Source organism: Mobula birostris, chromosome 6 (assembly GCF_030028105.1).
Source record: "Mobula birostris isolate sMobBir1 chromosome 6, sMobBir1.hap1, whole genome shotgun sequence".
Taxonomy (NCBI): domain Eukaryota; kingdom Metazoa; phylum Chordata; class Chondrichthyes; order Myliobatiformes; family Myliobatidae; genus Mobula; species Mobula birostris.
Window position 1 is genome coordinate 52333227 of NC_092375.1, and position 24339 is coordinate 52357565.

Here is a 24339-nt window from a genome sequence, read left to right on the forward strand (position 1 = left end):
CAATCGCAATGTAACCAAAGGTGTTATTGTCTTTTTTAAGTGTATTTGTTATGATCACAAGAACCTGCTGGATATCAACAACTTAAGCCACAGCAGGCCCACCCTGTCAGCAAGCCGTTTGTTGGTGGAAAACTGAAAGAGCTGGACTTGATTCAGATCATGCTGCGGCCTGCGTCAAAGAGGCATCAGTGCATCACCATCTAGTGTGAATTATCCAATGCACAGGATCGGGAAAATGCTGCAGGAAGATGTGCACTCAGCCAGCTCCTGCATAGGCACTAGCCTCCCCAGCATCCAGGACACCAGCAAAAGGTGATGCCCCCAAAAGGTGACATCCATCATTGAAGACCCCCATCACCCAGAACCTGCCCTCTTCTCATTGCTACCATAAAGGAGGAGGTACAGGAGCCGGAAAACACACACACTGTTTCAGGAACAGCTTCTTCCCCTCCACCATCTGATTTCTGAATGGACAATGAACCCATGAAAACTACTTCACTTATTTTGCTTTCCTCTCTTTTTGCACTACTTACTCAATTTATTTTTCAATATATGCTTCTAAAGGTAATTTATAGTTTTTTATTAATATGCATTGCAATGTGCTGTTGCCACAAAATAAATTTTGTGATGTATGCCAGTGATATTAAACCTGTTTCTGATTCTCAAAATGTCTGTTGCCTGTAAAAGATGTTGATTTTTGTTCACTGGTAATGGAAATTCAGATATGGTTGATACTCTTGGCAATGGTCTATATTCTTTCTGGGCAATGAAAAATGTCATTTCTGATATTTAGGGTCAAAAGAATGAAATAAAGTTATTAGGAGATTGACAGATGTCTGGTCCTGAATAGGTCAAGACTTTGAAATGAGTTGAGCTATCACAATAAGTAAACAGCATAAGCAGCTTAGAATATCCTTTTGACACTCAAGTTTTATTATTTGATTATAATATTTATTTACTGTCTCATTATTTTGCTCATTAAGTAAATTGTTTGTGTACTGAGCAACAGGCTAATACTTGCTTCAGCTTTTCTTCTGCTTTGCTTACTGGCATGTTCCATGGATAACGTTAATGATGCAGCAAAGGCATTTGTTGTGTCTTTGTCAGCCGGACTTTTACTCTAATCAACCACATTATCTCTCATAAAGTAGGTTCAGTGGTCTAATTTTGTCATTTAAATTCCATGTGGTTAACTTTTGGATATATCACTTCAAAACATCTTCATTCTTTAATTTCTCATTTTCCAAATACAGCTCTGACAAGGAGGGTAATATTACACTGATTTTCTGTCGAATCATAATTCCTGCTGAAAGTGTACTGTCTCTCTGTCCAAAGGAAATCACTAGCTACTTACAATAGCCTCATATAAAAAATGTCTAATAAACATTAAAAAAATATTTAATGTATATATTGACTTAACAAGCATCTATCACTATTCAGTGTTAATCGCTTTCACCACTGCTTGCAAGTGCCACTGATTTATCTGGTGGAACTCATTTTAAGTTTCTGCCCAACAGCTATAAGTAGTACTTGAACTTTCTCTGACTGATTGCCTAGAATGTTGACTTGCACAATGAGATGCAGCAGACCTGCATCTGAATGAGAATGAATGCTGATTTCTTATCTAACTCCAATCATTCGCTGTGGTTTAGTGACCACACAGAGCCTGTGCCCTTTGCTGTGCCCTGGCAGGCTGGAGCCCAAATGATAATGCTGTTTCTTGAAAGCCAGCATGAGTCCTGCCCATTCTGTCTGAAATGAGGCAGGGTCATGTCTCCCAGGGTGCATACCAGGGTGTGAGCTGATCCACCTCAACCCTGGAAGACTCGCTTTGACACACAACAGCTTGATAACTCATGCAGCTCAGGCTGCACCTCGGAACAGGGCTAAATTAAAATTCAGGGTCCATCCGTCATGCAATAGCACAGTGATAAGAAGCACCATGCACTTAGAAAGACTTACAATTTTCATGTCATCTTAAATATATGGCTAAACTTAGCTGATTTAGAGGTGTGGTAATCATTTTTCTTTCAATATTATATGACCAGGAGATCTGAGAGTGTCAAACACAGAAAATATTCTTCAGGTGACAGAGGGCTTAGAGGTAGGAATATTATGTTTGTATACATTTTATCCAGTGGGCAGAAATGGAAGTCAGTCTAATGCTTCCTTCTTTGAGGATAACACCAATTTCTCATATAGTTAGCAAATGGATTGATTCTCCTCTGCCAATCAATGGTTGCTCTTTTGACTTCTCCACTGACCTACCAAGTCCTCCTTTTTCCATTAAAAAGACTGTATTAAAAGATGTCCGGTTGTCAGACCAGCACGGCTGAAGGCTGTTGGCTCACCTGGGATCGTGTTGTCGGTGGGTTCGGAAATTGGAGCTTCATGTGGGCAGGAGGAACGTGGTCCGAGGACCCTTTGGGTTCACAAGTCACTGCAACCGGAATTCAAGGTCAACCGTTCAGAGTCCCATCAATGGCGAGTCTGCAGTTTGTGGTCTGGTACTCAGTAATTGTTGGGTCCTACGCACGAGGAATCCTACAGACGCTGGAAATTCAAGCAACACACATCAAAGTTGCTGGTGAACGCAGCAGGCCAGACATCGTCTCTAGGAAGAGGTACAGTCAAGGTTTCGGGCCGAGACCCTTCGTCAGGACTAACTGAAGGAAGAGCTAGTAAGAGATCTGAAAGTGGGAGGTGGAGGGGGAGATCCAAAGTGATAGAAGACAGGAGGGGAGAGATGGAGCCAAGAGCTGGACAGGTGATTGACAAAAGGGATATGAGAGGATCATGGGACAGGAGGCCCAGGGAGAAGGAAAAGGGGGTGAGGGGGAAAAACCCAGAGGATGGGCAAGGGGTATAGTCAGAGGGACAGAGGGAGAAAAAGGAGAGAGAGAGAAAGAATGTGTGTATATAAATAAATAACGGATGGAGTACGAGGGGGAGGTGGGGTATTAGCGGAAGTTAGAGAAGTCAATGTTCATGCCATCAGGTTGGAGGCTACCCAGGCGGAATATAAGGTGTTGTTCCTACAACCTGAGTGTTACCCAGATGGAATATAAGGTGTTGTTCCTCCAACCTGAGTGTTACCCAGAGGAGGAACAACACCTTATATTCTGTCTGGGTAGCCTCCATGTGAGTAAGTCAGACAGGGTCCAGAAAAGATTCATATGAATCTTGTCAGGAATGGAAGGCTTGAGTTATGAGGAGAGACTGGATTGTCTGGTACATTTTCCCTGGAATGAAGAAGGCTGAGGTGCGATGTTTTCGAGGTTTATGAAATCATGAGGGGCAGAGATAAGGTGCATGGTTCCAGGATAGGGGAGTCCAACATCAGAGGGCATAATTTAAAGTGAAGGGGAAAGATTTAAGGGGGACTTGAGAGGGAAGTTTACAGAGGGTGCTGTTCATATGGACCAAGCTACCAGGCACAGTGGTACAATTATAACACAAAAGACAGATGTACAGGTTAATTGATGGGAAAGGTTTAGAGGGATAAATCCAAATCCAGGCAAATGGAACAAGTCCAGTCATGGTCCTTGGTTGAGCTGAATAGCCTGTTTTCATTACGTATAACTCGATTACTCCCTTGCACTCTTGATGGGGCTTCCTTACTGCACCAGTTCTAGACTAGTCATTGAAGTACACAGCTGGACAATAGGGAAATGGAGGGTAAAGCTTGGCCATCCACCTCCAGATAATGTACATACTGCCGTGGAGCTGACTTTGAGAGTTGGGACCTGGCCAACAAAATCTGGTTCATTTGCCTGATATAATTTACTTCTGCAGTTTACTTCTTCACACTGCCTGGACTACTGCAAATTTCCACCTCAAGCTATGGAAAGGAACTTAAGTTTGAACATTCATCTTTACTGTGATTAATGGTTATAGAAAGATGGAGAATCGTTCACCCTATAACTATTTTCTTTTTAATTTCCAGTGGTTAGCCATAATCAACATTTTAAACAGTTATCTTTGGTGGTAACTTCAAATAGAAAGCTCAGCTTTTCTTTGACTAACCTTACTTAAGTGCCAGAAGCACAGAAAGGGAAAAGTAGAATTTGTGCAATGCTTGATTTGATTAAGGCACATTACTTAGAATAATCTGCTGCAGCCCATTCTGAAAACTATTTTATTTTTATTACGGGAGCAGCAAAACAAAACACTAAATCAAGTGTTATAAGAGCCAATACCTTTAATGTAGATTAAGCCTTCTTGTGTGTTGGCATTCTTGAATAATGTAGCCCATGCTACAGAGTCACTGCTAAATTACACAATGTAGCAAGGCTCTCCATCTCTTTAAGAGGCAAGAATTTCACTAGCAACAATGCTGCACCTGTTAAAATCATCTGGCACTCAGCTTTTCTGCATTTCCTAATTTGCAGAATCATCAGGGCGGAGGTTTAAATAATGAATTAGAGACCTAGAATATATCTAAGGATTCTTTTGTTTATCCAGAGGGTTTTTGATAAGGTGGTGGAGGCAGGAATTCTCATTATATTTAAGAAGTATCTAGGTGAATGAATAACAAACTACAATAGTATCAATTTATCTGTAACTTTCCCAAGTCCTGGATAGACGGTCTCTTTTCAAAATTGTCTATTTCTATCAGAGAACCCATTTCTCCATTGAAGGCATAAAGGGAGTTCTGTTTCTTAGAGTGCTGTTTTACTATTTATCAAGGTGTTTACTGGGATTTCTAATACAGCCATCGAAAAAGTGTCCCAATTTTGTATTTGTAAAAGTGCAAACATGATAACAGGTGAATTTTTTTCAAATCAGAGAAGCAGACATTATGCCAATTACCTTTAAAGACGCTCTTTGGTCGGCCCGAAACTTGATGATCTACCAGCACATGGAGATGTCCGTGGGAGAATGCTGCCGACTGGCACATTCTTGGCTGCAGGAGTACGTGCTGAGGGACACACTGAAACTCGGTGCAGCCACCGCAAGGGCCCGGTGGGGAAGGACCATGGTATCGGTTTCTTCACTCGCGGGAGTGGGAGGGGTCGGGTGGCGGGAAGTATACCCCTCAACAATGATGTGGTAAGGTGAACAACTGGAGTGCCACGTGGGTGGCCATACGTATCGATATGTACAGACTATGATGGAAACGTATGTAAAGGGTGGAAAGTTATTGAATGGTTTATTGTATATAATTTTATTTTTGAATAAAGTATATTTTGAAATATAAAAAAAAACACCTGCTTAAGAAACAGGAGCAGGAATAGGTATCTCAAGCCTACTCTACCATTCAACCAGATTGGGCTGATCTGACATTAGCATTACATCACTTTCTGCATTCTCTCCCCCTGACACCTCAGCTCGCTTGGTTCAAATGTCTGCCAATTTCACATTCAATGACTAAGCCTCCACAGCTCCCTGGGGTGGAGAATTCCAAAAACTCAGCACCTTCAGAAAAGGAATTCCTCTGTATCTCTGTTCGAATTGGGCAACTGAAACTATGCCACATAGTTCTAGATAACCCATTGTGCTCAACTTCCTTTTGGTACAAATTTCAATAAAATCTCCTCATTTTCTTCAAAACTCCAGTGCATATAGGCCTAACCTGTCAAACCTTTCTTCATATATCTATCTTTTCATTCTAGGAATCAGCTCTGTGAACTTTCACTGCACTTCCTCCCACGCAAGTCTATCATTACTTAAATACAATAATCGTGTCTATAAAACTGCATCAATGCTTACTAATTTTCTTGCTCCGTACCCCTTGCAATAAAGGCAAACTTACAAAGTTGACAAGGTTAAAGTCTGGAAAGAAGGCGACACATTCAGACTCAACAGTCCAAGCAAAGGTGTATTTGTTCGTCTTGAACTTCTTTTTTATGATCACAAGTCACTGATGGTTACTAAGTACATCAAGTACTGCAGGACCATCCCATCAGAGTTGCTTAATAGCAATGGAACTGAAGTTATTGCATACTGTTGTTGTATTGTTGCCTTGACTTGTTGCGCACCATTGTTGTGTTCAGATGGTGTGTGGTGGGAGTGATTACCTTGGAAATTTTTATTGTGATAGAAAGACCCTGTTGTACATTGGTAATGTAGAATACTACAAGTCCAGTTCACTGTTTCATTGGCGAGACTGATGGCAGGGGAGCTGTGTAGCCTCGTTTATGGCCAGGACTAGGCCCTCACTGCAAGATCACCTGCTGCAGTCTTGCAGGGGAGGAGACAGCGGAGGGTGTGTGGGAAAGAGCAGAAGCCCCTGTAAACATGTAGAATCCATTCTGGAGCTGACTCCACTGCCGTTTGGAGCTGCCCTTTGGTGTTTGCTGGACCAGGACAACTTAGCATCATTCTGCGATCATGCATTCAGGGACTTGGACTATATACTTCTTTTCTCTAAACTGATTTTCTGAAATTGTAACCATATGTGCTGTGTGCTGTTGGTAATGTGCTTTGCATCTTGGCCCTGGAGGAACATTGTTTTGTTTGGATGTATTTATGTGAATGGTTGAATGATAATTGAACTTGAACTGATTGTCATATGCACAAGTGCAATGAAACTCTAATGCAGTAGCGTCACAACATAGCATCAAATAAGCAGCATTCACAAGAAAAATTTTAAATATTCATAAATTATAGAGAGTTTTTACAAGAAACATATTTAGAACAAAAAAAAAGCAAAGCCAATTTTAGTGTAAGGAGGCCAAAGTCATTGTAATGTTGCCAAATTTAGTAATTAGGGTTTTGCTGGTTGCTTCAAGAACTGAATGGGCGATGGAAACTGTTAGCGTGGGACTTCAAGCTTTTGTACCTTCTGCACCTTCCGCAAATGATGGTTGTGAAAAGATGGATGGCCTGGATAGTGGGAATCTTTGATGATAGATGTTACCTTCTTGAGGAAATCCTGCTGAATCAGGCAGACTCTAATACCACCTGCAACTTCTTACATTAGATTAGATTATGAGGACACACAGTCCTCTTTTATTGTCATTTAGTAATGCATGCATTAAGAAATGATACAATGTTTCTCCAGTATGATATCACAGAAACACAAGACAAACCAAGACTAAAAAAACTGACAAAAACCACATAATTATAACTTATAGTTACAACAGTGCAAAGCAATACCGTAATTTGATAAAGAACAGACCAGGGACACGGTAAAAAAAAGTCTCAAAGTCTCTCGAAAGTTCCATCATCTCACGCAGACGGTAGAAGGAAGAAAAAGAAACCTCTCCCTGCCATGAGCTTCCAGCGCCGCAAACGTGCCAGTGCCGCATCCTGGAAGCACCCGACCACAGCCAACCCTTGAGTCCGTCCGAAAACTTCGAGCCTCCGAACAGCCCTCCGACACCGAGCACCGAGCACCATCTCTGCCGAGCGCTTCGACCTCGGCCCCGGCAACAGGCAAAGCCGAGGACTTGGGGCCTTCCCCTCCAGAGATTCTTGATCGCACAGTAGCAGCAGCAGCGAAGCAGGCATTTCAGAAGTTTCTCCAGATGTTCCTCTGTGTTTCTCACAGCTGTCTCCATCAAATCAGGATAGTGCACAGCATCCTACTTCACAAATACGATATCATTTCAGAGCGGCTGCCATCTTCTCCTCCCCTCTGCATTTGAATTGCTGTAGCAAACCATGATGTATTCAGTCACAATACTTTCAACAGTATATCTCTAGAAGTTTGTTAGAGTGGTTGGAGGAGAAGCCAACCCTCTCAAGCTCCTAAGAAAGTAAAGATGCTGGCTTGTTTTCCTTATATTTGCATCTATTGCTGGGCTCACAACATTTCATCCAATATGTTCATGGCCAGGAATTTAAAGCTGCTGCCAATCTGCCAGTGGAGACCGGTGCACGTTTGCCCTCTTTCCCCTGACTGAAGTCAACAGTCAGCTTATTAGTTTTGCTGACATTGAGCAAGAGGTTGTTTGTGCCGCACCACTCAACCAGGTGACTTATCTTGCTTCAGTAAAATGAAGCATGATTCATGCAATAACGGCACAGTACTTCATTTTATCAGACAGACAAAACTTCTGCTGCTGAGCTTAGCATTAAATCTAATCACTCCTCTATTGTTTCTTGATGATCGCCAATATTAATATTTTAATTAGTTGTCTGGCATTAACTTTAATAATTTTAAGAATCCTGCTTGTATCATTTGAAATTTACTTTCAATAAATTATGGCATTTTGCAGTGAGGCAAAATAACGTTTATTTTAACACATACAAAATATAACTACAGTAAAGATTTGAATTGAACCTCCTTTTGCATCAGACAACCAAGGGTTAAGCAGGAGCAATTTCCCATCTAATTAGACCTACTGTATATTCACCTTTGTGGCATGCATGTTTTACATGTATTCTCTAATAACATATTTATAGGGCCCTTAATGAAATGCAGAAGTCAAGATCTAATGACCTCAGTGAACCTTTTCTAACATACTATAGAAACATAAACATAAGAAATTCTGCAGATGCTGGAAATCCAAAGCAACACATGCAAAATACTGGAGGAACTCAGTGGGTCTGGCAGCATCTGTGGAAATGAATACGCAGATGTCTCAGGCCGAGACTATTCATCAGGACTATATAAACATAGTTATGTATTCATTTCCCGGTTCACCAGGGAAACACGGTGCTCTGTAGGACCAGCTTCAGGGAAAAGCAGGAAAACTGCTTTGGATTTCACATGGCAATGTTGAGCTTCTGTGACCCCAGTAGCATTCAGATACCATACTAACTTAAATCTGCATCTATCAGACATCATATCAGTTAAAAGAAACTGGTCATAAATGCAAATGAGAGCAAAAATAGTGGGAAGTTAGAGGATTGGGAAGCTTTTAAAAGACAACAGAAGGCAATTAAAAAGCCATAAGGAGGGAAAAGATGAAAAACAAGCTAGCCAATAATAGGAAAAGTTTATTCAGATACATAAAAAGTAAAAGAAAGTTGACAGTAGATATCTGACTTCTGGGAAATTATCACTGGAGAGGTAGTAATTGGGGACAAGGAAATGGCTGCTAAACTAAATAAATGTTTTGCATCCAACTTCATTGGGGAAGATATTAGCAGTATGCTGGAATTTTCAGACTGTCAGGAGTCAGAAGTGAGTGTAATTGCTGTTACTAGGGAGAGGATGCTTGGGAAGCTGAAAGGTCTGAAGGTAGATAAGTGACCTGGACCAGATGGACTACACCCTAGGGTTCTGAAAAAGGTAGCTGAGAGGTTCTGGAGGTATTAGTAATGATCTTACAAGAATCACTAGATTCTGGTTTGGTTCTGAAGGAATGGAAAATTGAAAATATCATTTCACTTTTCGAGAAGGGAGGGAGGCAGAAGAAAGGAAATTATAGAGCATTTAGTGGTTGGAGTCGATTGTTATGGACGAGATCTTGAAGGCACATGATAAATAGGCTAAAATCAGCAAGATTTCCTTCTGGGAAAATCATGCCTGACAAATCTTTTGGAATTCCTTGAGGAAATAACAGGCAGAATAGACAAAGGAGAATCAGTAGATGTGGTGTATTTGGATTTTCAGAAAGCATTTGACAAGGTGTCACACATGAGGTGGCTTAACAAGATAAGACCCATGGTATTACAGGAAAGATACTAGCATGGATAGAGGATTGGCTGATTGACAGGACACAAAGTGTGGGAATAAGGAAGACTTTTTTGGTTAGCTCCTGGTGACTGGTGGTGTTCCACAGGGGCTGGTATTAGGACTGCTTCTTTTCATGTTATATTTCAGTGATTTGGATGACTGATTTGATGGCTTTGTGGTGAATTTTGTGGACAATATGAAGATAAGTGGAGGGACAGGTAGTGCTGAAGAAACAGGGAGGCTGCAGCAGGACTTAAATAAGGAGAAGGGGTAAAGAAGTGGCAGATGGAATACATTGTTGTGAAGTGTATGGTAGCAGGGACAAAAGCACAGAATATTTTCTAAAAAGGCAGAAAATTCAGAATTCTGAGGTGCAAAGTGACTTGGGAATCCTTGTACAGGTTAACTTGCAGGCTGAGTCAGTGGTGAGGAATGTAAACGCAATGTAAGGATTCATCTTAAGTGGGCTGGAATATATAAGCAAGGATGTAATACTAAGGCTTTATAAGACACTGGTGAGGTCTCACTTGGAGCATTGTTGTCACGATGTGCACGGAGAATGATGGGACCCAAATGCAAAGGAAAGATAGACTCCCAATGCAGAGACGGCAACCAAAGATAATAAATAAGAATCCCAAGAGAACATCAGTGGCTCAGCCGAGCGACATTGCGAGATGAACCAATCTCAAAACAAGGACTCCCAATAAGTGCTAATCAAGCATCCACTCAAATAATGCAAGTAACACAGAGATCCAAATCCCCCGAGCCTATCAAAATAAACTTAGTAAGAAGGTCTAAATGATTAGCAACTGTCATTAAACAACAATTAACCATTTCAGGTGCTCTAAAAAACTAGGAATCCGACATTCTGACTCCCTGCACAGGACTGAAGAGCTTGTTACAATATCCTCCCAGCCCACATGTCTGGCACCATCTGGCCCAGGCAGACCTGCAGAACTCGAGATCTAGGTATGACTTGAGACAGCCCTGGGGAGGGAGAGACAGGCCTGAGGGACTCGAGACAGAGTAAACCTCAGGAACATAGAATAAACCTTGGAAGCAGCCTAGAATGTAGACTAAAGAAGCTCAGAACGAAGACTTGAGAATTGATGGCATCCTCAACTCACACCGACAAATGCCAAAATGCTGCTAGGTTCATTAGATCGCGGGGTCCTTCTGGCACAATGTAGATGGAAAATGATGGAACCCAAGTTCGGAGGAAAGACAGATTCCAATGTAGAGACAGTGATCATTGTTAATAAATAAGAATTCCAACAGAACATCAGAGGCTCAGCCAAGGGGTATCACGAGATAAAAATTTCCCAAAACTAGGACCTGTGATAGCGCTAATCGAGTGTCCACTTAAATAATACAAGTTACACAAAGATCCCCAAGCCTATCAAAATAAACTTAATAAGGAAATCTAAATAATTAATGACAGTCATTAAACAACAATTAACCAATTCAAGTGCTCTAAAAGCCTAGCAGCCCAACACTCTCTGGTCCCCACACAGGACCGAAGGGTTCATTACAATTGTGTGCAGTTTTGGCTCCCTTATCAAAGAAAGGATATGCTGACATTCGAGGAAGTTCAGAAGAGGTTCATGAGAATGATTCTGGTAATGAAAGGGTTATCATATGAGAAACATTTGATTGTGTTGGGCCTGTACTCATTGGAATTTAGAAGAATGGTGGGGGTTGGAAATCTCATTAAAACTTATTTAATGTACAAAGGCCTAGAGAAGGTGAATGTGGAGAGGATGTTTCCTATGGGGGGGGGGGGGAACTCTAGGACCAGAGGGCACAGAATAGACCTACACCCATTTAGAACGAACATGACGGGGAACTTCTTTAGCCAGAGGGTTCTGAATCTGCAAAATTCATTCCCACATGTGGCTGTGGAGGCCAGTTTATTGGGTGTCTTTAAGGCAGAGGTTGATAGGTTCTTGATTAGTCAGGGTGTGAAAGGTTACAGGGAGAAAGTAGGAGAATGTGGTTGAGAGGCAAAATAGATCGGCCATGATGAAATGATAGAGCAGACTCGATGGGCTGAATGGTCCCATCACTTATGGTCTTACCTTTGGCAAGGGAGAACTTTTCAGTCCCTCCTCATCAAGCATGCTCTAAAAAACAGCTCTTCCTCTCATAATAGTATGCAGAGTTAATTGGGAAGAAGTGATGCAGAATTCCAAGTCAGCTCTATAATAAAGCTCCACCTTATTTATGTGGGCAGCAGAATTACAAGTTGAGAATGCATTATGCAACTCCCCACAATTCCATAGGCCTTTAAACACCTGCTGATCTCCTTTCATTGCAAATATCCTACAATGTCGGTTCAGTAATTATTAATAGAGAGAACAACCTGTTAATAATCAATCTGCTTTGTCATGGATCTTGAATATGGAGCAGTTGACTGTAGATATTGTGCATATAATATTGCTTTGACATGCATAATAAAGTACCTGTCCTAACATGGTGACTGACCCTTAATAGAATGGGAGCCAAATACAGAGTTATTTATCTGCTGATAGTTGGGTAGAGTTTTGATATCCTTTTAATATGAAGTAAATCATATGCCTGAATAGATACTGTTTGGTTCATTGGATGTTCAGATTTTTTTTATTGAGGCAATGTTTTCTGAATACACTTTCAATCCACTTGTCAGTGGGACTGTCATTAATCCAGGGGAAAATCCAGATCACATTTCAGTAGCTCCAATAATAGCCAGATTTAATCAAATATTTTATAGTATTAATAAATACACTATAACATTCAAAATATCAATGATATTTTTCAGTAAAACTTTACAGAGTGGAGCAAAACCAGTTATAAATTTTTTTTAAGGGCAGAAAATACGAAACCAGCAAGGAGTGTTTGATTAGAATTTCCTAGCCTCAAACTACATAAACCCTCCTTCAATAATCAGTATTCCCATGAAGGTGCAATATTTCCTCATAATGTTATACCTTTCAATAAATGTAATGATAATACCCACTTGCATACTGCACATAGTCTAATAAAATTTATTTTATCATCATATTTCTTTTAAGATCCTTTTTGGTTTTTTTTCCCCTCCTTTACACAGTGTCATTTACCTCATTTTTTTTTTGCCATTGCTTTGCATCTGTCACAAAGCTCATCCTTAGTCCCAGGAGAGGAAAAGCCTCTTTGTTCTTAGCTATGTCCTTTATATGATGCAGTGTGGGTCTATTCAAAAAGAACTGCAAACAGGGCAATTTCTGAAACCACTATAACGGTAGTAGATACAAATGCCATGGCCATTTCACAAAATGAAATGGCAGAAAGAGATCTCTTGGCCTTAGATTGTCTTAAAAAGATTTTCTTTGTCTTTCATACTTTTTTTACATACCTCTTCAATTAACAAGAATAAATACTTTGTTTTTTTAAATCCCTGGTCTAAAACACTTCATTGTTGAACATCTGGGATTAGAGCAAGCATAGATACCATGAGAAAGCTCACCTGAAATACTCAGTAGTTAGCCATTCTTTCCTTTTGACTGAAGAGATATTAGCACCTGCAAAGGGTGGGGCTCGACAGGAGAAGAGAGGAGAGGGAAGAGCAGGGTGGGAGGGAGGACAGTGCCATAGGCTATCAAATACACCATCTTCCCTTGATTGCAAAAGCAAACCCAATGTAGTTTTCATTTATCTCTCTAAATGCTTGATCACTCCACACATTAAAAATAGGAGCAAGAAATCTTAACTAGGTAAATAAGAGTCCAATGCTAATTGTAGGAAACGTAATGTCCCGAAGCAGGCAGTATCCTATAAAACACACCAGTGCTAACAATGAGATGATTAAAATATTAGCACATTAAGGTCATTTTGATTCCTCAAAGAGTTCTGTACAGGTCTTCCCTAGGTTACAACAGGGTTCCACTCGTGTAAACTATTTATAATGCAAAAAGTTTGCAAGTGCGAAATGGGATCTCAAACCATGTTCCCACAGAGCAGAAGATACCTGCAGCCTTGCTATGGGGAATCTTGGTTTGAGGCAAATGAATTCTGTTGGTCTCCCAAATGCTCATCTGCTGTACACAAGTTGGGGGTTTGTTAGTTTCAGAGGACTGGTAACTGATTTTGTCAATCTGATTAATGTATTCTCAGTGACAGCTTTATTATGTATACCTGTACATTTGCTCCTTAATGCAAATATCTAATCATTCAATTATGTGATATCAACCCAGTGCACAAAATTTCAGACTGGTCAAAACTGTTGTTGTTCAGACCAAACAACAGGATGAGAAAGAAAAGTGTCTTTGAACATGGAACAATTGTTAATGCCAGCTGGAGTGGTTTGAGTATTGCAGAAACTGCTGACCTCCTGGGATTTTCATACACAACACCCACTGGAGTTTACAGAGAATGATAAAAAAAAAACAAATAAAAAAACATCTAGTGAGTGGTAGTTCTGTGGGCAAAAATGCTTTGTTAACGTGGAAGGTCAGAATTGATTGACGCCTTCAAAGATGGCATCAGATTCCTACTGATGGGAAATGGTCCAATGGTTCAGGAGGCTCCAAGCAGAAATTATGGTTATGACAGGCATCATCAGAGACTTCCATTTTGCTGATGACTGTGCCCTCAATACTGGTTCAAAAGATGATAAGCAGTGCTGTGTTGACAAGTTTTCTGGTGTGTGTGCCAACTTTGGACTTTACATCAACATCAAGACTGAAGAAATGTATCACCCAGATCTAGGAAAATCATACGTCACAATTTACAGTCAAAGACTCAACCCAGTGAACAGTTTCTCACATTTTGGCAACACCTTGTCCCAGAATATCGTCACTGAGATCGCCAAAGCAAATGTAGCCTTCGGCAGACTTTATAGTAATGCATGGAATAGAAGATGCACAAGTCTGCAGATAGAGTGAATGGTAGAAAGAGTCATACTACTTCCCCTTCTGCTTTATGCATGCGGAACGTGGACAGTGTATCAACGGCATGCCAAGAAACTGAACCATTTCCGCACAGTCTGCCGCTGAAAGCTCCTCAACATTAAGTAACAGGAGAGAATTCCTGACACTGAGGTAATTACCAAGTCGAACCTGCCCAGTATCTGCACCATCCTGATGCAGTCCCAGTTACACTGGGCAGGCCACATAGCTCATATGCCAGACCATCAGCCTCCTAAGAGACTGCTCTACAGTGAACTACAGAAAATAAAGTATTCCTATGGCAGCCACCGAAAAGACAGCTTGAAACCTTCACTAACAGCCTTTGGCATCAGCCCACCATCAGGTTGATTGGCACTTACCCTCCATGAGGAAGCAGTGAGAGAAAATGCACAACTGCAGCAGAGAGATGTAAGCTGGCCGGGAAAGATCGAGCCAGCAACCCCCAACCCATCTTTTGCCCATTCTTTGGCCATGTGGGCAGCCATCTCTTGCCCACATGGCCAAAGAACCTTTCAAGTGTGGTTTGGCCTCTCCAGCCATCTGCATACCCACAGATCAGTTCAGCCCCTACAAATCATGGATGACGAGAGTGGCTCTCATCATTGCACAATGGATGAATTAACGAACAAATGAATAGTCAGAAGATAATGGCCAAACTGGTAAAAGCTGACAGGAAGGCAACAGTATGTCAAATAACTAGGCATTACAACAGTAGTGTGCAGGACAACATGTCAAACCTTGAAGTGGAAGGGCTACTGCAGCAGAAGACTACAGTGGCCACTTTGTAAGGTACAGGAGGTATCTAATAAAGTGGCCACTGAGTGTACCCTTCCTTACTGGTTTTCAAACATTTTTAAAATCAGTGTGGAGGAAGTTAAAGTGTAAACAATTCATTTTTGCCAATGTCATTTTCTCCAAACCATTTTGTAAGTAAATTTGCAATTCTTGAGGTACCTGTGGACCAATAATTCTCATATGATCCACTACACACTGTAATGTGCTTTATTTGTTGAGATAAATTCCCACAGTTTCAGAGACCATAATGGCATGTTATTACTATGCATGACATCTTCTGTCACTGGGATAAGTACAATTACAAAGAAAGCATGGCAGTGCCTCTACTTCTTTAGGAGTTGCTGAAGGTTAGGTATGACATCTACAACTTTGACCAACTTTTATAAATGTGTAGTGGAGAGTTTATCGACTGGTTGCATCATGGTCTGGTATGGAAACACCAATGTCCTTGAACCAAAAATCCTACAAAATGTGGTGGATACAGCCCAGTCCAACACAGGTAAAACCCTCCCCACCACTGAGTACATCTACATGGAGCACTGTTGCAGGAAGGCAGCATCAATCATCACAGATGCCCTCCACCTAGGCCATGCTCTTGCCCCACTGCCACCATCAGGAAGAAGGTACAGGAGCCTCAGGAGCCACAACATCAGTATTAAGGAACAGTTATGACCCTTAAAACATCAGGCTCTGGAACCAGAGGGGAAAACGTCACTCAGTTTCATTTGCCCCATCACTGAACTGATCCCATAACCTATGGACTCACTTTCAAGGACTCTTCATCTCATGTTCTTGATCTTTATTATTTATTTATTTATTTATTATTTTCCTCTTTCACATTTGCACTGTTTGTTGTCCTTTGTACATTGTTTTTTTTTCTCCATCCTGTTGGATGCAGTCTTTGTTTGATTCTATTGTGTTTCTTGTACTTACTGTGCATGCCTGCAAGAAAATGAATCTCAGGGTTGTATATGGTGACATATATGTACTTTGATAATAAATTTACTTTGAACTTTAGATTGGCAGTAGGCCTTGCAGTCCCTTGAGCCTTTTCTGTCATTCTATTTGATCATGGCTGACCTCTACCTGAACTCGAGGTATGTGAACGCTGTGTTCATTTCAATCTGTTGAGGTTGCAGTCTGCCTAGAATTCTGCAAAGTACTTTTGGTAGAATGGAAACAAAGATCAAATTTGTCCCAGTTCAACTACTTAGATTCAGATGTCAAACGCGCAGAGTACACTCCCTGACAACACGGACAATTTATATATGTTTGTTAAGACTCGGCCGGGGAGCTCCAAAATGCAAGGAAAATAGCAAACACTGGGCGCTTAGTGCCTACACAAAAAATAAATTTAAAACTAAAAATAGTGCAAGCAATTACCATTCAAATTGTGTTTAGTATTCACAGATGGTATTACACAAAGGAGCAAATTTGTCTCAAGGCGCAATCCTGGTATTTATCATGGCATCTATCAATCTTGCATAAAACTACACTGTAGAGGTCAAAGCCACATGGATAAAGTCATATTACATAAAAGCTAGAACCTTATTTATATCAAAGCATCATTTCTGGGTTTTCACATTTATGTAGCACAGAAGAATAATATAGCTGGAGTGTATTACTACGTATAACTTTACACAAAGCACACTAACATCACTTGCTGGCTAAATAGACCTGCAGTAGTGACAAATACAGCAGGAAAAGATTTAAATCTATTTGAAACCAGTTTATTTAAACATCCTCCCAAATGCATATGCTTTCAACATGTTTCTTTCCAGTTCAATTGATTCAAATTCTTCAAAACCAAATCAACCTAGGGTTTATGATCATGCCTCCTTAGTACAATGATCACAATTGGCTTACTTTCAAAATTAAAAGGAAAACACAGTTTCTAGGTTAAGGCAAAAATAGCATAGCCTTGGTGGTTTGCAGAACAACCTCATTTTTTTGTTTAATCTATTATTTAATAAGGATTTAATAAATAATAATGAAACAATGCTAGAGAGGTCTGCCTCAAGAAAGGACATTTTATACATTTAAATATACACTCAGTGGCCACTTTATTAGGCACACCTGTACACCTGCTCATTAATCCAATTATCTAATCAGCCTATGATGTGGGAGCAACTCATTGCATAAAAGCATACAGACATGGTCAAAAGGTTCAGTTCAAAGGTTCAAAAGATTCATCTTATTGTCTAAGTATGAATGTATAATACAACTCTGATATTTGTCTTCTCTGGATAGCCATGAAATACAGAAAGATCATGGGAGCTGTTGAAAGAAAATACATCAACTCCCACCCTCCTCCCCTGGCATGAAAAAAATGAAACAAAACTCACAAACTCCAAAATCCCCCAGCCCTTCCCACAGAAAAGAACAGCAACAATAGTAACAAATCCCCAACCCCTTCTCTGTGGAAAAATCCCCACCCTCTTCCAACAGAATAAACAGTGACGATAGCAATTCCTGACCCCCTCACTCACAGAAGTCAACAGCAACAACAGCAACAAAAACCCCCAACCCACCCCACCCCTGCACCAAACACAAAAAGTTAACAGATCGCCCACCCACCAATCGGCAGCTGAACAGTTGTTGTTCAGACCAAACATCAGAATGGGGAGGAAATATATGAGTTACTTTGGCCATGGGATGATTTTTGGTGCCGTATGGGATGGTCTGAGTATATCAGAAACTGCTGATCTCCTGGGATTTTCACACTCAATAACCTCTAATGTTAACAGGAAACAATTTTAAAAATTGTGAAGTTGTGAAATATCATGAATCTTGAATTGCTGAGCAAATCACTTTTCCCTAAGTGATCAAAACTATTCTTTTATACGACGTTCTCGTGTTCTTTTTGATCCACATCATTTTTAAAATGACTTCCACAAAATTCCATCACTAAAAGATATTGAGAGCCTGAAGAATGGTTTGTGTAAATGAAGATTAAAAACCCAATGCTTTACATGTTCTTGAATCATTTCAATGTCCTTTACACACTACAAGTCAAACAGAATTAATCTAAGTCAAACTGAACTAATGCTGACACAATGTTTTCTTCTAAATTACAAAAAAATTTTAAATACATGTTTGAAAATATTTGGCCTAGATCTAGCACAAAAGTTGACATGGTATTCCCTATTGCATGACATCTAATTTGTTTTACATTGAATATATTCATAATACAAGTTCTACATTTATATTTTCAGATGCCTAGCTATACTTATCTAAACCATATTCTCTATCACCAAGGAAAACAATAAGCTACAGATTCGAGAAGAGTAGAAGATGTAGCAAGTCTTAAAAAATTTCCAAATACTACAATCATGGACTCTGCAGCTGAGGCAAGAGTGCCAGAGCTTGTTGTTATGTACTGCAGTCTGTATTTGGTCATCAATAAGGCAATCACAAATGAATACACTGAGTGGGAGATGCTGGATGAATAACTGTGAAGGTATTTTTAGATCTGTCTGTCAGAAGAGTATGGTGAACTCAGTGAGATGTTGTAGAGTGAAAATAAGCAGTGCCACAGCACCAGAATGAAGATAGTTTTAAATAAATTTCAGTGTTGACCTATTAAGAGGAGATCATTAGGAAATATGCATTACTTTATATACTTGGACACAAGCATTACATTATGATAATATTAGTCTTGAGCAAACAAAATGTCAGCATAAATAATTTTAGTATCATAGTCATAATATTGTACCTTCTTCTTTCAGATATTTATCCAATTCTTCCTAAATATGCTCCAACTGTTCCATTTGAAATATCCTCCTATCAATGTCTTTATGCTGCTGAGGAATCAAATGTTCTATTTTAATACTGTCACCAAATCCTTCATCCCTCATTGACAGAAATAATTTTTCACCAAATTCTCTCAAAATGGTATTTTCAAAATTCCTGTCTTTCCTTTGTTACTGCAGGAGCACTCCCAATACTTCAAGTTTCTTCCCTGAAACATTTCCATTCCTGTCTTTTAATTAGATTATGGCAGAAATCTATTGACATTTGATAACATTATTGAAATATCTTCGCTTTTTCCCTGCATTTATCAGCACTAACTTCACCTTTATCTGTTCTAAAACACAGCATTTTATTCACAAACTAAGGTTTGCTTTTCTTTTGGTGTGCATTAAAGAAAAATACACAGAACACTTGCAGCAGCTATAGCTCCAACATAAAATTCACCATGCTGTGGTCTGACTCTGGGTGAAAGGAGTCATTCACCCAGAGGTAATAACCTCTCATCACTTTGGTTTAACATTGCGTAGTGTGTTGCTGCAGGTCCAGTACAGTGTCAATTCTGATTTATCAATTGTTTGCAGTTTATTGAATTATAATCCAATTGCTCTGAGTGTACGAAAGGACATGCTTTGCTCAGGTTTTCTTCCAAGATAGATGAATGTTTGGCTCTCCAAAAGAGCACAGTTACTGCTACGGCAAAGCAGAAGCAGAGCAATGTAAATAGCATCCTGCCTGCTGGGAGCCAAACTGTAGACTGAGAGTGATAGCTTGACTGCAATGCACCTATGGTGCTTTTCAGCGGCTGAGAAATGTTGCACTGGGTTTAGAAACATTAGCTGAGAAACAGCTGGATTCAAGAAGAATTGCGGCAATATCAAGTCCAAATCAGTGCTTTAAACTTTTATAAAAATAAATTGAAGAGTTCTTGACAAAGTGATTTATTTCCTGAGTCCTGATGAAGGGTCTCAGCCTGAAACCTTGACTGGTAATTTCCCTCCATAGATGCTGCCTGGCCTGCTGAGTTTCTCCAGCATTTTGTGAGTGTGTTGGTCAAGATTTCCGTCATCTGTAGAATCTCGTGTCTCCGATTTATTTCTAAATTATCTTGTATGCTCAAATATTTAGCTAGTCTGATTCTTATTTATGTCTTACAGTTCAGGTGTAGACATTGTTTACAGAATAAGCTGCAATTGGTTCTTACAGAACTGAAAAAAAAATTAAATCACAAAAAGCAGTTTGCTAAAAATTCAAGCATGTCACGATCAGGACAACAACCTTAAGGGTATGCATATTTTCCATCTGAGAGCTAATTAATTAGGCTGACTCAACAGAAAAACACAGTGATAATATATGCAAGGATGTACTGTATATGCATTGTCCTCTGTCTTGTGCCAAGTGATGACCATCATTAATTAAAATTGTATGATTTTACATTTTATTATCAAAATAATTCACTTGGCAATTTTTTTGCAACCATTAAAATCATTAGATTGCTCAAATGATTTACATTTAGAAAGGACAACGCTTGTTTATAACTGCTTGATTCCAATCAGATGGGAATTTCAGCAAGAATTTCATGACACAAAGGTAAACAAGCAAACATCAAAGTGGGACCCTGTGGAGCATACAGCCATTAGGTGATCACTCTAGCTGACATTAAAATGCTGTCTCTCCTCCTGGCCCACTTGAGCATATTTAACTATGCAGAGTTTAAAATATGGATGCAGCAGCACAAATGCTAACTTACAAAATTTGGCTTCAGCCTTTCCCAACTTCAGCAGAGTTTGCGTTCTGTTGACTACAAGCCAAAGATTATGCTGCTGCTTAGAAATGCTGGGGTGCGGAAGTACATGAGAGGACCATTCCACAAAGAATCTAAAAGAACTCCTTAGTGGTGGTGAAGCAATTAATTTTTATATTGGTTCTGGGAAAAATGTAAATGAATATTGTTGGCCTTACTGCAGATATAGTGCACATATTTTTCTCTCTCAGTTGAATATTTACTGTTTTTTAAGTACCTTGAAATCTCTGGATAAATTTGGCTGTCAATGGGAACAGCAGTTTTGAATTGAATTTGTATTAAAATTAAAAAAAACAAGATCAAAAATCAATGTTTCTCTGATACAGCTTCTCCTTAAACTTCCATCTATACCCATTGGAATCAAGTTCTTCATGGGATGTTGATGAGCAGTGCTGAAGTCTTTTAAAATATTCAGTGGTATCAAGTTGGAAATATCAAAATGCAGGGTGTGTGGGTGCTTTATTTTCCAACTCCAATTGTTTGTACAATGCTTTCTTTTTCATCGTTAGAATTTTTCCTTCAACCTTTCTGATTGCCTCGGGCTATACAAGTGGACTGTTCCCAGATCTTTAACAGAGCCCCTTTGAAAACTGGTCCGTCTAATAAATACAACAAATTATTACATCCCTGTGTTAGTTCCCACTGGATCAGAAAGGGGGCTCACGTGTGATTGTACATCCCAATCTTGAATTTCATGGATCACACTGTGGCAGGGATTTTTGTTGAAAATTTGGTTCCAGCCAGTCTTGATTAACAAGCCAAGAATCCAAAACTAAACAGGATATTGCTTAATAAGCAAATAAATATGACAAAACATTTATCTTTGTCTTCTATAATGTAGTCATAATCACTTCATTTCTAAGTTAAAGAAACAGAAACTAATGGATAAAATCAACACACATCAAAGTTGCTGGTGAACGCAGCAGGCCAGGCAGCATCTCCAGGAAGAGGTACAGTCGATGTTTCGGGCCGAGACCCTTTGTCAGGACTAACTGAAAGAAGAGTTAGTAAGAGATTTGAAAGTAGGAGGGGGAGGGGGAGGGGGAGATCCAAAATGATAGGAGAAGACAGGAGGGGGAGGGATGGAGCCAAGAGCTGGACAGTTGATTGGCAAAAGGGATATGAGAGGATCATAGGACAGGAGGCCCAGGGAGAAGGAAAAGGGGGAGAGGGGCAAAAAACCCAGAGGATGGGCAAGGGGTATAGTCAGAGGGACAGAGGGAGAAAAAGGAGAGAGAGAAAAAGAATTTGTGTATATAAATAATGGATGGGGTACGAGGGGGAGGTGGGGCATTAGTGGAGGTTTGAGAAGACAATGTTCATGCCATCAGGTTGGAGGCTACCCAGATGGAATATAAGGTATTGTTCCTCCAACCTGAGTGTGGCTTCATCTTCACAGTAGAGGAGGCCGTGGATAGACATGTCAGAATGGGAATGGGATGTGAAGTTAAAATGTGTGGCCAGTGGGAGATCCTGCTTTCTCTGGCAGACAGAGAACAGATAAGGACTATGACATTGTGTGATATTCCATAGCTAAATAGTTAGACAGTTTATTCATACTCATCTCAAACAAAACATTCATTTTGTAATCGTTCAGACTGGAAATTTGACTGTAGCTTTTGAAACAACTTATATCAAAACTTACAATAGCTTTTCTTTTTTTTTTGCAAATTACAAGCCATTGTCTGTTCTTCAGCTCTGCTATGTTTTCCCTCCAGAACTGTCCCATGAAAGTTTAGTTTTGAATAACACAACAGTACAGAAACTGACTGGTACTGTTTTATTTCTATAAAATCAATGTCAGACCAATTGACCCAACTTGACGCTGTGTTTTTGAGGCTTCACATGATGGGATGCCTATTTTTTATTTTCTCTATTTTCCCCATTGTCTATATAAAAAATTCTCTCAAGAAACATTTGCTGAACGTCTCAAATACTTAAGTACTCATTTCATTCACTTACCATGGCAAGCTTCATCAACTTCCTCATAGCCAACACTGCAGACACACCTTCCCAAAGGAACCAACCAGTCTCCATCGGCACCACAATAGAGTTTTGGTGTATCTTTCTCCTCTGCATTCTTCACACAGGAACCTCGAACTTCCACAAGGGATGAAGAATCAACTCTGGGGATTGTATCAGGAAACATTGCCAAGTTGCGAAATGTAAATGGGCATTTTTTATAGTACACCCGCACAGAAACGAGAGCAATACAAGCTCCAATATCTTGGAAGGCCAAGTAAAATCCCTTTTTGGTTATTGGTCCAACCTCACGGATCTCAGTGTTTAGTTTAAGTATACGATCTCCCAGATCCATCTGTGTAAAGCTCTCATCAGCTGCAATTGTATCAATTTTAGTATATTGGCTTTGTCTGAATTTAATTCCATGAGATTCATTTGACTCCATGTAATGCAAGTTGAATGTTTCCTTGCAGGTTCCGAGAACCCAGGGAATGCTGTTACAGTCCCTCAGGGTGAATTTCAATTCCACATAGACTTTCTGTGCTGCCTCACGAGATATCCAGTTCGTTCGCAGCCAGTTATTTTGATTTGGTTCCATTACATTGCAGACCTGGTACGTGTGGATGGGTCTGTTGTGTTCGTCCATTTCTGGGATAGCATCCCACTGTAACACAGAAAGGAGAAACATATGTAGAAAATGATCAGCTCTACTTTTCAGCTATGTCTACAAAATACGTGATATTATTCAAAAAGTAGAGAAAAATACACTTACTAACTTCGTAACAGGAGAATAAATATTTAATACTGATTCCCTAAACTATAATAACATAGAACTACAGTCTCTTAACTGCTTTGATGGAAAGGAACTAATAACTCCATAAGAGTGGACAACTAACAAATCCCAATCCTGGACCAAAGTAATACCACTAAGTGGAATGTATTTGACCTTGATTTGAAAACAATGATCCTGCATAATCGACCTTTATGAATCACAACTTGGACACCAAAGTAAATGCAAAGTCACTGCTAACTACCTAATGATAAATACCTTTCTTATGTTGAATACTGTAATATGTGCACATCATTCACATTAAATGAACCAGAGAAAGTCATGCCTGGCAAACAGATCCATGTGATAAGCCTTGTCAAACTGCAGTTTGGGAGCAGAGGAGAGGCAGAGAGAAGGGGAAGGGAGAGAATATGGGATGGTGAGAAGGGGTAAAGAGGATGGGAAATATGGCCAAGCAGTTATTTTGTGACGTGGAAAACATTACGGGGAATAATAAGTTATTTGAATAGGTTGGCAGGAGAGTATGAGTTTACATAGATATATACAGTAACTATTGGGACAATACAGCCCTCTTGCGTGTGGTTAGTCAATTATTTGAGCTTCTTTAGCAAGGTTCGATTTTGCATTTAAAATTTGGGGAAATTTTGAGATATACAGCAGGAAATGAAGTTGAGCAGATTAAAAATAGTTATCTTGTGCGTACTTTCAGTCACATTGGCTGTTCTTAACTGAGCAGTTTTGCTAC

General features: G+C 39.9%; 1 protein-coding gene across 1 annotated transcript in view; it reads right to left on the minus strand.

Annotated features, from left to right (window-relative positions):
• epha6 (eph receptor A6) overlaps positions 1 to 24339 on the minus strand; it is a 729322-nt gene that overhangs the window by 524005 nt on the left and 180978 nt on the right. The window contains exon 3 of the mRNA XM_072260500.1: positions 22805 to 23468. Within this exon, the coding sequence (XP_072116601.1) occupies positions 22805 to 23468 (664 nt within the window). The remainder of the gene's footprint in view (positions 1 to 22804; positions 23469 to 24339) is intronic.